This window comes from Juglans regia, chromosome 12, assembly GCF_001411555.2.
Source record: "Juglans regia cultivar Chandler chromosome 12, Walnut 2.0, whole genome shotgun sequence".
NCBI classification, from domain to species: Eukaryota; Viridiplantae; Streptophyta; class Magnoliopsida; order Fagales; family Juglandaceae; genus Juglans; species Juglans regia.
In genome coordinates, this window is record NC_049912.1 from 10,118,512 (window position 1) to 10,133,423 (window position 14,912).

At 36.6% G+C, this 14,912-nt stretch overlaps 1 protein-coding gene across 3 annotated transcripts in view; it reads right to left on the bottom strand.

Annotated features, from left to right (window-relative positions):
- Positions 1–888: 888 nt before the first annotated feature.
- LOC109021132 (calcium-transporting ATPase 9, plasma membrane-type-like) overlaps positions 889–14,912 on the bottom strand; it is a 92,766-nt gene continuing 78,742 nt past the window's right edge. For 2 of the 3 annotated variants that reach the window (XM_035683339.1, XM_035683340.1), the window contains exons 28-34: positions 6,594–6,731; positions 5,835–5,935; positions 4,725–4,770; positions 4,497–4,625; positions 2,006–2,113; positions 1,822–1,913; positions 889–1,264 (exon numbers count right to left, since the gene is read on the bottom strand). In XM_035683339.1, coding sequence (XP_035539232.1) covers positions 1,159–1,264; positions 1,822–1,913; positions 2,006–2,113; positions 4,497–4,625; positions 4,725–4,770; positions 5,835–5,935; positions 6,594–6,731 — 720 coding nt within the window. In that variant the 3' untranslated portion in view covers positions 889–1,158. The remainder of the gene's footprint in view (positions 1,265–1,821; positions 1,914–2,005; positions 2,114–4,496; positions 4,626–4,724; positions 4,771–5,834; positions 5,936–6,593; positions 6,732–14,912) is intronic. The other variant, XM_035683341.1, reaches the window with a different exon arrangement.

Sequence of the window (14,912 nt, forward strand, 5' to 3'; positions counted from 1 at the left end):
ATTTTATATTCCAAATTTTTTGTTTTAATTTGATTTTTTATTCCAAGTGCTGTGTTTTTAAATTGTTGTTTGATTTATTTAATGTTGTTTTCGTAACCGTTTGATCAATAGAGTTTGTGTGAAATATGTGTCAAACTTCAATTGGATTCGACATGACGACTAGGGTTATTCATGGGAGATCGAAAGGACCATTATTGATCAAAATGAAAAAAATCATAAATCAAACTGGTAATTGGTTGGATTTGACCACGATGCTTAATCATGCATTAACTTCAAAAACTCAATTGCGCTCTCAAAGTTTCGAATCAAGTGAAAACGGAGCCTAAACTTAGCATGCGAAGCCTATTTGATGCCCTCATAGCTTCGGCCTTGAGTACTTCTACAAGCAGGCAATAATTTTTCTGGACTAAGTTTTGGTTTGTTTTTGTGATAAAATAAGTTGAGATTAAAATTAAAAACTAAAAAAAATATTAATTTTATTTTAAAATTTGAAAAAATTAAATTATTTATTTTATTTTATGTAAAAATTTAAAATAATTATAATAATTAAATGAGATAAAATACAATGAACTGTAAAAACAAAATTTAAACTTTTATGAAAGAATTTGAGCTTTTCTCAATTAAACACATTGGCTAATACACCATTGCTGCCACTTCAAGCGACAACTAATGCGTGAAGGCCCCTTGTGATTGACGGCTTTCACTGCCACCATTATCAATGCATAGGTTATATATCTCACTAGAAAGCTTAGCTTTCCACAGTCAATAAGATAACTTTTCTTTTGACTAGTTTTTTATGACACTTCTCATAACTAAAAAAAATGAAAACTTTTCCTCAAATTCGAAATTTCGTTTCTATTCAAATTGGTAAAAAAAAAAGTTTCAAGGTAATTTAAGGCAAGTCTCATATTTTGGCAATGAAAAACAGTGTTGAAGAAACTCTACTCACGTACAATTTTCATACCCAACAAAAGGTACGATTGTCACACATGGATTGTTTATTGCATACGCAATTTCTTTAGAAAAAGAGGACACAAGCTGGGTGGTCAGTAGTAATAATTGACATATTCCAGATGTAAACAAGTACATCATTATTTCTTACTGTTCAAGTGCTTAATGTGACATTGCTTTTAACATCTCGCCATAATTAGTTGTAATTCAAGCATTACAACCGTTTCTGCATCGCTGGATTGGCAAGCGGAAGTACTTCGCGAAAGGAGTTCTGGGAACTGGGATGAGCTTCCCAACCATAGCCAGAGGCCAGCTGTCAGAATCACAAGGGCAAAAGCTCAGGCCCATATCAACTGGAGTAAAATAATTTTTAGTACCTTGCATGCATGTTAACTTCGGACCTGAAGCTTACATACATTATTTTGTTCACCTATAGTAACAAATGTAATATGAGAACTAGTTCAGAGTTCTAATTAGGAATTAGCTGGCAGTGAAAAAAATGTGCAGATAGTTTTAGATCATGTGACCCCTCATTCGCAGTTATTTCCCATTTTCCCTCTTTTGCTGCAAGAAAAGGATAGAGACTATACAGCTTAAAGATCCCTCTGGCTGGCAGTTCTAATGAAAATATCACAAACCTTGGTATAACATTGAATAATATTTCCTTTTTTCGACATAAAAATGGTTTCCTACAGTTTAGACTAATTACATGGTGCGTAAGTGGTGTTGAATGTAAATGTGATACCACACTGACAAAATATAGGATGCATTGCAGAGGTTTCAGAAATTCGATGAAACAAGACTCCAATTATTTTTATATCCAGACTTGAATTATCTTATCAATAGCTACTGACAAATGACTGAACTAACCTGACAAGACCAATACCAATGGTTATAAGCCATTGCTTCCCACTGAGTTTTACTGTTGATGTAAATTTTCCAAGGAATTCAATGATAATTATCTACAAAATTGTTAAAACAAGCATTAGTAATAGCATGTGATTGCACATGTGAAATACTGAGAGTTTGTTAAAACATTATAGTGGCTGGTTACCTGAAGTACTAAAGTCATTCCAACTATACCCATGAAGAGGTGACTTCTGGTGACTCCACTGAAGACGTTTATTTCATCTGGTTTCCGAGCATTGAACTCATTGAATATCTGTATTTGAAACATTGGCAAACTCAATGTTGCAACTTATATAGATAGGAAAGTAAAAGTAAGTTAAAAGTACACAACTAGGTAAAAGGTCAGTTTTCCTTATTTCATTGAAATCCATCTATGATATCCGATTAATTTAAAACCTTTCCAAATTGGATTTAATTGGTTCAAAATGTTGAATTTGAACCCAAGACTGAATTCACAAGGCACTCTTGTCAATGATTAGTTAACTAGTTATTTGACTAGATTGGCCCAAACATTAGTTTCTACTTTTCTACCCTGATATTCTAAGCTTTAGATTAGTTTCATAAGGTTCTAAAACACAAAGAACAGCTATTCAATTAAAATATAATTTCCACAAGATTTCATAAGTCATTTTGTGTTCAAACCCTAGTTTCCGACTCGTCTTTGGTGATTTAGGTGAGTTTTCTTTATGTTGTCTTAAGTTTTTCCTTCAAGATTCACATGCAATTCTTGAATAACCATCCCAATGGATTCTTTTATCTTTTTGAATGGTTTTGACAACACCAGTGCAAGAATCGATCTTTCACAAAAACTAGTGTGATTGTCATGACAACCATTTTGGCTACTCGTGGTTCTTTCAGTGTTTTTTTTTTTTTTTAATCAGAAATCCATTCCTCTCCAGTTTGTTGTTTGATTGTGTTGATGTTAAGTCAAGACTTTAGAATAAAATAAGAATGGAGAAAGATGCATCAGTGTGCTGTTTTGCTGTCTACACAAGTTGCCAATAATAAGTTCTGTAAACAACATGATTATGGCAATGTTGCTTGGTTTTATATAGTGTGATTTTTAAAAATAGTTTTGAAGTGGCATGTTAGAATTTTGAAACAGAGCAAGAGTTGGCGAAAACAAAGTTTTACAAGCCATGTTGTCACTTACTGTTAGAAACTCGTATCATCAACAATTTGAGCTGAATAGTTACTTGATTAATTTATATGTCTTGAACTCCCATAAAACACGGGGATCCTTGTTCAAACTTGGTTCATATAAATACTAACTAAGCTCGAACTCAACAAAAGCTCAAATCAAACAAAGTAAAACAAGGCGAGTTTGAGCTCGGCTTGAAATTGAATTCAGATTTTTAGGAAGGTAAGATGATTTTATGTGGATGACATTGTAATTATAGAGGGAGTGGCGGAGTTGTCAGGCTGAAACAATTTTTTACAGCAGTGCTTTTCACACCAAAGATTTGGGTAAACTTGCATACTTCCTTGGAATTGAGGTTGCAAGGTCAAAGATAGGCATCAACTAATCCAAGTCTTTGGATAGATGGAGGAGACTTGTTCTTGCATCTTAGCAGAAACAATCAACTAGTTGGGAAACTCAAGTATCTCACCATCACAATACCAGATATCTCATATGCAGTTAGTGTGGTGAGTCAGTTCTAAGACGTTCTGAGATTCATATTGGGACATTGCCATCCTTATTATTCAAGATACCAGAAGAAAGCCCAGGGTGAGGTATACTATTTAGGAAACTTTTGTCATCTCAGAGTAGAAGACTTCACGGTCGCATGAATCTAGAGTTGGAGTCTTTACTAAGAAGAGGTACTAAGTGCTTGTAGCAAAGTAGAAACTTCATATTTACTATGCTATTTAAATATCGAAGACTGAGTTTAATGTTTAGGTTTCTTTAAGCGGGTGTAACCTCTTTAAGAAGTTTACATGGTATGTTGTTTAGTCTATTAATGAAGTTTGCTTTGATTTTAAGTTTTGGTAGACTAAATATTTTTCTCACAATTACCTATAAATTGCTTATGCATTCACCGTCTGAATCTCCTATAGAAGCAAATTAATCTTCATAATCTAAATCCTTCCCTAGCAAAGGTTTGTTGTTTTCTGAACATGATCCCTTCTGAATAGAAACTAACAGAAATGCAAATTAGGTTGGATCAGCTATGGATTGCAAGTCTAGTAATCTACTTCAGGATATTGCACTTTTGTGAGAGAAAATTTTGTGACTTGACATTGCAGAAAAACATAATGGTCGCTAGGCCAAGTTGCAAAAGCATTGTTCAAAGCCATGGCACATGTAGTTTGAGTTATTATAGTTGAACATATTATTGAAGGAAGAAGGGTATGACTCTAATGATACCGTAAGATGGTCTATGAAAAGAAGGCAGCAATTAACATTGCACACAACTGGCCTGATAATGTTGATGGCAAGCGAAATATCTGTCACAGCTTAGAATATACTTTGAAAAAGGAAGAATATATTAGCATCTTTCACACGACTATATTATACTTATCTTACTCTAGTACAATAACTGGTTATTGGAATGAGAACCCAATTATGGGTTCTTTTCCTCTGACAGTCACACTCTCTCTCTATCCCCCCATGGGTGCGGGAATGAATTACTTACTTGGCAAAGGACAAATGCATTGAATATAATAGTGTTCTTCACTCGAGTTGGATTTTCTACATTGTCAAGATGAAGAATACTCGTGCCCCAGAAGTTGAGAACAAGGAGAACACTAACTTGATACGAGGCCTGCAATGTCAAGCATATAAGTAGAACAGAACAGAAACTTATTACACATTTTCTGTGGAGCTATCTTCCAATAAAATAAAGCTCATAGAGAACAGATACCTGAATGAGTAGGTTCCTCCACATGACATTAGTTATAAGAGGTTCCCTAGGAAAACAGACACGAGATATCTCATCACTCCAAATCATATGATTTAAATAGTGGCTCAAGTAGACAATATGATCATACAAATATATGCAGCCTAGAAAAAGCATTCAAATATCTACATAAAGCTTCTCCAATTTTAATTTACTAAAGAGATCCTAAACCCCATAGTTCTAAAACAAGCATGAATTAAGGGAGGGTAAAGAGAGGAAAAGAAATTAAAACAGAATGGGCCATGACTCTACACCTCCTTTCTATCTCCTAACAGAAAAAGCACTCAGCTTAATAATGCACTAGACCGAGAATGACAAAAACTCAGCATTATTCATAATGGTTCAGAAAGCCAAGCCAAATCAGTAGACCTGCAGATTGTGGCATCACACATTTGGAAATCAATTTAACCATAACATGGATCCTGCTTCCTCAAGATATCCTTGGAACCCATATTCGATACTACTGAAATAACAGAAAACATTGTGATAATGAACAGTATGTAATAAGCCATTTGTCTGAAAATATTTGTAAGGATAATCGCCTGAGTATTTAACAAGCACAGGCAAAACCTACATTAAGGGCATGTTCGGATATTATGAGCATTCTCAAAATTCTCAAAACTTCTCATAATTTCATTCCCAAACGTTACTCAAACACAAAACATTTTTCAATTTCAAATTTTCAACTTTTTCATCAAATCATTACCTAATAATTATTCAAACACAAAAATCAAAACAATTTTTACAAACTTCAAAACAAAAATAATATTAAAAAATCAAAATCAAACAATGTTTTAACTTTATAATATTTTTATTCAACTTTTTCTCTCTCCTGTCCCAAAACCCAGTAAAACATCTTCATTCAAACCATTTCACTACTATTCACAAAATTATGAGATAATCCAAGTGTCCAAACATGCCCTATAGTGACAACAAAATATGAACTACAATTTATAAAACAGATATAATGGCCATAACATATACAATATCATGAAACCAAACTACATAGAACTTGGAAAGCACTGAATCTATAACTATATAACTGCATAATCAGCAAAGAACATTAGCACAAACCTTCGGCCAACTGGTGATCTATGCATAAGGTGGTCGGTTGGTAGTTCTGTAGCCAAAGCAAGTGCTCCAAGAGTATCCATTATTAGATTAACCCATAGAAGCTGCAGCAAAGAGACACAGGGCAATTTTATTCTTGGTAACTTGAAGGGATAATTGAGTGATAACATAAAAAATTGGCCAACTGCAAGCAATCCAACTTCATGATGTCATAGACAACCAATAAAACCGAGTACTAAATTATGGTAAAAGATTAGATGTTGTGTACTTGAAAATGTCACCAGAGAAAAATGAACAAATAAAAGCATTTATAGTTCATTGTGATATAGAAAGATTAGGAAACAGACATATACATACTATATATAGAAAGATAAACTTAAATTCCAATCATTCCATCTTTGCTAGCTCTTTGTGTATACCAAATTTTTATGCACTGAGATCATGTAATCATCTTAAGATTGACAAAACATATTTTTATGAAGGAAGCAATAGAGTGTGGGGCCCAACAGTCTATTTTAGAAATAAAGCAATGGTATGAAAAAAAGAAGGTTTTGTCAGTATATTCATCAGAAACTGAAATTTTCCGAAAATGCTCATGCCAAAAGTAGTGATAAATGCATATATTTTGGACCTATTCCCAGATTCTTCGTCCTGCCCACATGTTTGAGAATGCTCAAAGCAAGTTCATAGCCAATTATTACAGTACCCACTATCTGAGGGGTAGAGAGGGAGGGAGGGAGAGAGAGAGAAAGAGAGAAGAACCTGCACTGCATTTAAAGGAACATCACCAGAGGATACTGCTGCCACAACATTAATCGCAAGAGCTGCGACGTTAACTGTGAGCTGGAATTGAATAAATTTCTGAATATTTGTGTACACAGAACGTCCCCAGCGGACAACCTAGCCGGAGTAAATAAAGAAAATCCACACACATTACAAAAATGAGATATTGGGGATTGCTATAACTTTTCTACCATATTCAACCACAAAAAGGAGAGGAAAAATTAGAAAGAAAAATATGTGCACCATAACTTATTATTAGTCACCATAAATCTACAAGGTATTTGCACTGGACTCATCGGGTCATATATAACTTTAAGTGGCTTACCTGAGACCATAGTGGTAAACCCCACGTGAAAGAGGCAGCTACTTATTTCTTGACGGGATAATATCTAATCAGTAAACTCAACAAAGTCTCCATCCAGAAGCCTAGGCTGTTAAATTGTAGCACAACGAGTCCCTCTCCACGACAAGAATTATAAAAAGGTTGACAGTAAATTTTGAAACCATCTTAACGTTGGATCCCTTACACAAATGAACTGATAAGAGAATTTCAAAATAGCAATTACTTCCAAGCAGATTGAACCAATAATAGATTAACAGGTCTAGCTATAACACTCTCAATCTAAGCATGTTTTAACATTATAATTGCATTCACACCACAAAAGTAAAGGTTAGGGTTAAGAAACATTTGGATTATGGATGATTTTCTAGAAAGGGGAGAGTACTGGAATAGGAAACTAAGTGCAGGGTAAGGCTTTGTATCAGACATCAATTCCAAAAAAGGGTTGTTTTATGTAGGGGTGGGCAGCGGGAGTCTGCTTCCTCACACTGGCCCAGTTTCAATTTCCACGCACATGCGTGGGCTGGGATCCTACCGCTAAAAGCGGGAAAAGGGGCGCCTCGCTTCCCCACCCCATGGAAAGTTACGCGGAGGCTGGGATATGTAGGCTCTGCTTCGCTTCGCTTGATTATATATATATATATAAAATATAATTAAAATTATATATATATATTAAAAAAAACAAATAAGTAGAGTGAAACGGCGCCGTTTTGTTATAGACAAAACGGTGCCGTTTCACTTAGGTCCGTGACGTCCGTCCCGTGCCGCCCCTCAAGTCTCAACTAATGGTGAAACGGCGCCGTTTCACTAGAAGTGAAACGGCGCCGTTTCACTATTAGTTAAGGTCCCCCCCCTTCCCCGCGTCTACATTCTCCTCCGCTTCTCGAACTCTCTCCTCTCTCACTCCCCGTTCTCACTCTCTGTCTCTGAGTCTCTCGCGGCCTCGCCGATCTCTCACGTTCTCACTCTCTGACTGAGTCTCGCACTCGCATCCACAAGCCGCTCTCTCTCTCAGTCGAATCTCCGTCTCGCACGAGCAGCACCACCGCTGCCACTTCTCCGTCTCCGTCTCTCACTGGGATTTCGCCGCCACTCAAAGGTAAAATCCGAAACCCATTCTTTTTTTTTTTTTGATTTTGGATTGGAGATTGGAGGAAGGTTGGGTTGAATCGGAGATGGAGGATGGGAAATTTGTGAATTTGTGTGCTGTGGAGAATTTTGATTGTGTGTTTGATTCGTCTGTTTCTTTGTACTTGTGTGTTTGTTTTTGTTTGTAGATTGGAACCCTAAATCAATTTAGGGTTCCAATCCGAAATTTGTGCTTCAAATTTAAGGGTTCAATCCGAAACCCTAAATTGAGTTAGGGGTTTCAATTGAAACCCCTAAATTTTCAATTTTAGGGGTTCAATCCGAAACCCTAAATTGAGTTAGGGGTTTCAATTGAAACCCCCCTCAAGTTTAGGCCTTAGGGGTTTCGGATTGAACCCCTAAAATTGAGGGGGTTTCAATCCGAAACCCCAAATCAGTTTGGGGTTTCAATTGAAACCCCAAACTCAATTTTGGGGTTTCAATTGAAACCCCTAAAATTGAGGGGGTTTCAATCCGAAACCCCAATTTCAGTTTGGGGTTTCAATTGAAACCCCTAACTCAATTTAGGGGTTTATGTTTGGAATTATGTCGTACGTGATTGATAAGTGCATGTTTGGAATTATGTCGTATGTTGATTGATTTTTTTATTTTTTGTTGTGTTGTGGAATCAGGAATGTCTTCTCAAAGAGAGGTCACTGATAGCTCTCCCACCCCTACCAGTACCCCTGCCCCTACCAGTACCCCTGACCCAGAACCTAACCCTACTCCAACCCCTGGGAGTGGGAATACACCTTGTCCCGCCCCTAAGCCCACACAAAGTAAGAAACCTGTTTCCGTAGTTTGGTCTCATTTTACCAAACTAGAGGGTGGTGACCCCAATAACCCACAAGCTAAATGTAATTATTTTGGGAAAATATATGGATGTCACTATAGGAAACATGGTACATCCCAGTTAAAGGTCCATTTAGAGGAACAATGCAAGAAGAGTCCAATATTAAGATCTTTAGTGGAGAAGGGTCAATCAAGACTAGAAATTGGACTGAAAAAAATGGCGGATGGGAGTAGTGGGAGTTCAACATTGAAGGGGTATACAAAGTATAATGTTGATGAGTGTAGAAGGAAGTTAGCTCGTATGGTTGTCATAGACGAGCTACCTTTTCAGTTTGTGGATGGGAGAGGGTTCCAAGAATTTGTCCAAGAATTGGAACCTAGATTTACTCTTCCTTCTCGCCACACTGTGACAAAGGATATTAAAAAGATGTACTGGAAAGATAAAGATGTTTTGAGGGGCCAATTGGCGGGTTTGGTAGTTTGCCTCACTACCGATACTTGGACTTCAGTCCAAAATTTTAATTATATGTATTTGACTGTCTATTTCATTGATTCTGACTGGATTCTCCATAAAAAGATTATCAAGTTTTGTCAAATAACTGATCACAAGGGTGAGACAATTGGGAAGGCCTTAGAGGCCTCAATCAAGGAGTGGGGGTTGAGTAGGGTTTTGACAGTTTCGGTTGACAATGCCTCGTCTAATGATGTCGCCTTGGGATATCTGAAGACTTATCTTAAAGAGGCAAATAAGACATTCTTGGGTGGTGAATATTTGCATGTTAGATGTTCTGCACATATCTTGAATCTAATTGTGACTGAGGGGTTAAAAGATGTTGATAACTCGGTTGCACGAGTTAGATTGGTTGTGAAATTTGTGAGATCTTCTCCTTCTAGATTGGAGAAATTCAAAATTGCTGCGAAGAGTGTGGGCATAACATCAAAGAGGGGTCTTTGTACTGATGTTCCCACCAGATGGAACTCAACCTTCTTGATGTTGGAGGCGGCCCAAGAATATAAAAAAGCCTTTCAATTATTGGGTGATGAAGACATTCAATATGTCAAATACTTTGATGAGCACGGGGGTTTAGGATTGCCTAATGATGATGATTGGGAGGTAGTTGCTACATTTGTTGATTTTCTCGGGCTGTTTTATGAAGTCACGTTGAAGTTATCTGCTTCTTTGCACCCTACATGCCATGAATTTTGTCAACAAATATGTAGGGTAAAAGAAGAATTAGACGACATGTGTAGGGGTTCCAATCTAAGGATGAGGGGGATGGCATTGACCATGAGGGTCAAATTTGACAAGTATTGGGGAGATTTGACTAGACTCAATATTTTATTATATGTGGCTACTATTCTTGATCCCCGTCTAAAAATTTCTGGCATGTTATATAGTTTGGGACTTGCGTATGATCAGGCTTGGACTGATCTTATTGGTGAGATGGCCCGCGATACCCTTAATAGATTTTATGATGAGTTTAATGCAATTAAGGGTGGTACTACATCTACTACACCTACACATATCCCAACACCTCCTCCAGACACCGGGGCAACAAAGAAGCGTAGATTGGCATGGACGAAAACCCTTGCACATAATCCCACACTAGTCCATCAATCTACGGAGGTGGTTTCAGAGTTAGACAGTTATTTGTCAACGGATCTTATTCAAGATGATGATTTTGACATTTTAGGATGGTGGAAGGTAGCATCAAAAAAATATCTCATCCTTTCTGAGATTGCCCGTTGTATATTGGTCATCCCTATTAGCACCGTTGCCTCGGAGTCTTCCTTTAGTACCGGAGGGCGCATATTAGATCCTTTCCGTAGTTCATTGTCTCCTACAACTGTGGAGGCATTGATATGCACACAGAGTTGGACGATGGGAAAGGATATTTATGTTCCGGATGTGTTAGATTTTAAAGAGACCGACGAAGAGGGTGGTGATCAGTCTGGATCTGTACTATCTGGTAATTATTGTTTTTATTTTATTATTTTGATTTACTTATATTCATTTCAATTTCATAATTATTTATATTTATATTCATTTCAATTTCATCAGTATTAATTTTAGTATTGATTGTTGTAGCAACACATGAGACGACTCAGACGATGTCTACCTCCACTGCTATATGAACATGTGCTCAAGGCTCAAGCCTCAAGACTACCTATCCGGCCGCCCCAAATGTCACAGTCAAAGACCCAAACCGCTCGCATCTTTTTTTTTATTATTAATTTCGTAGATTTTTGAGCCCCTAATTTTTCTATCAGATGTATGTATTATATATTTTATTTGTAATTTTATAATGTTGATACAATGTCCCTTGGACACTTTTATTTGTAATTTTGTAATTTGATTTAGACAGTTAGACTTTCCATTTTATTTTTGTAATAGCTTAATTATTATTATTATTTATTAGTTTATTAGGTAGTAAACTTGTAGTCTATACTCTATAGTAGTATTTCATTAGTCTTAATTATATCAAATTGTGTATGTATATATTTATTTTCATTCATGAAAATTTTTTTTATTTTAACTTCTTTTTTAAAAAATGCAAAATATATTTTTATGGGCCTAAAATGGCCCAGAAGCTGTTTCTGGGCCATTTTCGGCCCATTACAGCGTTTTCTGGGCCAAAAAAAAAGGCCCAGAAACCGCTTCTGGGCCTTAGGCCCAGTAGTGTGCGGGGGTGCGGACGGAGGACCCCCTCCACCCGCACCCCGTCAACCGGTACGGGGTCCCCCGCCCCCGCACTCCGGGGGCAGGGGGCGGATGCATATTGTCACCCCTCGCCCATGCGGGGGCGGGGGGCGGGGTGGGGGCTACCCCGCCCCGTATGGGGCGGGTAGCACCCCTAGTTTTATGAATCAAGCAAGAAAAGAATCAAATTTGTAACTAATTAAGATTTTAGTTCAACCCTAGAAACATTTAATTGTAAAGATGAGTTTTGCATGGATTTTAAATAAATATCAAATGATTTATATAGAAACTTGAACGGTTTAGTGTGAGACTATTTTCAAAGGACAACAAATTGAAAAATCCATTGACCAAGTACTGGTTACCTAGCAGGCCATGCATGAAGTGGGCAAGTTTTTCCTACTTAACCTAACCCTAAGCTATTCTCCTATCAATAAGACCTCCAATTCTATCATACGCCATCCCACAATATTAAGAGGAAAGCGGCAGAAAACATCTTCAAGAGATCCAACCCGAGCCATCCCCGTCAAGCCAAACCTACCAAACCTAAATTCTCTTCTCTATTTCCTGATTCATAGAGCACAAAATTTTGAGAGAGGATTCTTCCACATATCATTAAGTTTTTAACCTTTCGGTACCATATGTAAGGGAAGCAAATAACACCACATCTAGCAGCCAACATCAAGAGGGATAGGAGGAGAAAGTGAGAGTTTTCAGCTATTCAGCCAGTTATCCTTCAGTAAGTGAAAACCAGTTTTCAGGCTCGATAATTCAAAGTTAAAAGTTATTATCGGGGTTTTTAATGCTGGAAGGAGAGAAAAACGACTTGCAGAAGAGGATTTTCATGTATGGGTGAAAAGCAGGAAAAACATGATTTTCCAAGAAATATAATACCAGGCTTTCATGGCCCCATAACCCGAACCTATTATCCAAAAAGACTGTAAACTGGCGTGCCCCTACACTAATTTATGTTTTCGACATTTTTTTATCAAGCCACTTAAGAATTAATTTATTCCTTTTAAGCATCTCTAGGCACTCCCATGATAAACTAGAGTAATTCTCATTAATACTGGTATTTCCTCCATACTTGTGCATTAATGTCAGGTACTTATTCAATTGATGTTAATACTTAATGTAATGGTCTTTATACACCCTAAAACATTAGCTTTTACGTCTCCCCAAAGCGTGTCATAATTATCCTAAATTCACCTTATTGAGTTGAGTAAATATTCAATCACTAAGCTGCAAGGCCATTATGAGCATTACAACAATTTAGCTATATAAACTTGTTACTTTAAAATTCGAACTATAGAGAACCTTTTCCAGGTTTTTATCATTTCAAAACCCTAAATATTTCATCATAATTTCAGGGCATAGAACATGCAATCGGTGCCTAAAGCACATCAAAACCATGAGCCTATTTGTTGCAAAACAAGGCAAAAATCTGCTTCGTTTCATGTAGCTGTTTTACTTTTTTCTCCCCTCCAAGTAGCTGTTTTATTTACTACATAAACTCGTTGCAGAACCGCTTTAATGCTCCCTAATAGATCAAATTATTGACTAAACAATAATATGTGGAGTCAAGTTATCATATCTTGAGCCATTATACAATGAATAAAACCTTTAAGAGTTTCTCAATATTAGCACATTGATATCCAATAAGTACAATCTTAATTTTTTGATCTACTGCTGGTTAGATTTGGTACTTTCGCTGGACAGGACTATTATGCTAAATGACTAGATGATTTTTTAAAATTTCAGTCACTGATTTTATGTTGCCACTTGTGTGTTCAGAATTATATTTTTCTTGTGGTGTTTTCTAAGTTTTTCACAGGTTCAAGTTACATTCAACAAGTACTTGGATTTGTCACCAATCCGCCATAGGGGGGAGATTGAAGATGTAAATTTCAAGAGTTTGGCTAGCATTAGGTGACTAGATGATAGACATCATCTTGAGTTTAAATTATGTGAGTTGTTGAATGTAAAATATTTTGAATTTGTTTGGAGTTTGTAATTAAGTGTTTTAGATAAGTCAAAACATATAATTCCGAGTCTCAAGGTCCTTATCTTATCCATTGAAGAGTTCGAATTTGAAACTGCTACAAGGTGTGGAGATAGTTTCCTGCTGTTAGCAAATTGTTTGAAAAACCGTCACAATAGATTCAATCCGTCAGCAGAATTTCACTGGGACTTGGAAATTGCTTCCAGAAATATATTGAAATTGTCCTACTAATTAGGAATACGAGAGATTCAATTCTGGAGATTTTGAGAGCAATTCCCAGTGCTTATTTTGGTGAGAAAATTGCTAAGGGAATTTTCATATTGTTTCTCTCAAAGAGTGTGATCGTGATCCGAGGTTCAGGTAGTGTGATCATTTCAACCACTAGAGTTCCAGTAGAGAGAAGTCAATTTTTGAAGATCGTTAGAGATTATGGCTGCTACTGTGGTAGAGACAAACGGGTTGTTTATCTGGTCAAGTAAGAGTGTCAATTGACAAATGTTTTATAATTGAAACTTGCTTGTAAAATATTTTCAAATAGTGGATTGACCTTTCTGGGTAGGCTGCCCCGTAGGTTTTTACCTTTCAAGAGCTCTTTAAAGAGTTTCCCTTGGTTACCAATTTCCGTATTATGCAATTGATTTATTTTATGTTAATGCTATTCTTATTGAATGATTGCATGAATATTGATTAACAAATTGTTTGAAAGAATTGGTAGACCTTCGGAAGTTTTACTATACAGGGGTATTTGAGAAATTTCAATTGTCATCAGAGCACGATTCACTCACTTGAGTGTGATTTGAATGAGGACATTATCATCATCATTATCAGCCCCCCCGCATTTTGATGGGGACAACTACGCTTATTGGAAAATTTGAATGAGGGCCTTTCTCAAATCTCAAGATGAACGTGTGTGGTATTCAGTGGAAAAAGGTAGACTAAGCCCGAGACAAGCCTGGACACTTGGTCTAGAGATGAGATCAACAACTGTAATTGGAATAGCAATGGCCTTAATGCCATTTTCATAGTTGTCTCTCACGAATAATTTAAAAGAATCTCCATGTGTGAGATTGCCAAAGAAGCTTCGGATATTTTGGAGGTTACGCATGAAGGCACAAAGATTGTTAAAAATTCAAAACTTGAAATGCTAACCATGAAATTTGAAGAGATTAAAATGCTGAAAGATGAGACCTTTAATGACTTTTATGCTAAAGTTAATGATATTGTGAATTCCACATCTAATCTTTGTGAGAAGGTGGAAGATTCAAGAGTAGTGAGAAAGATCTTAAGGTCCTTACCTGGAAGATTTCACCCTAAAATCACAAGAATCGAGGAAAGCAA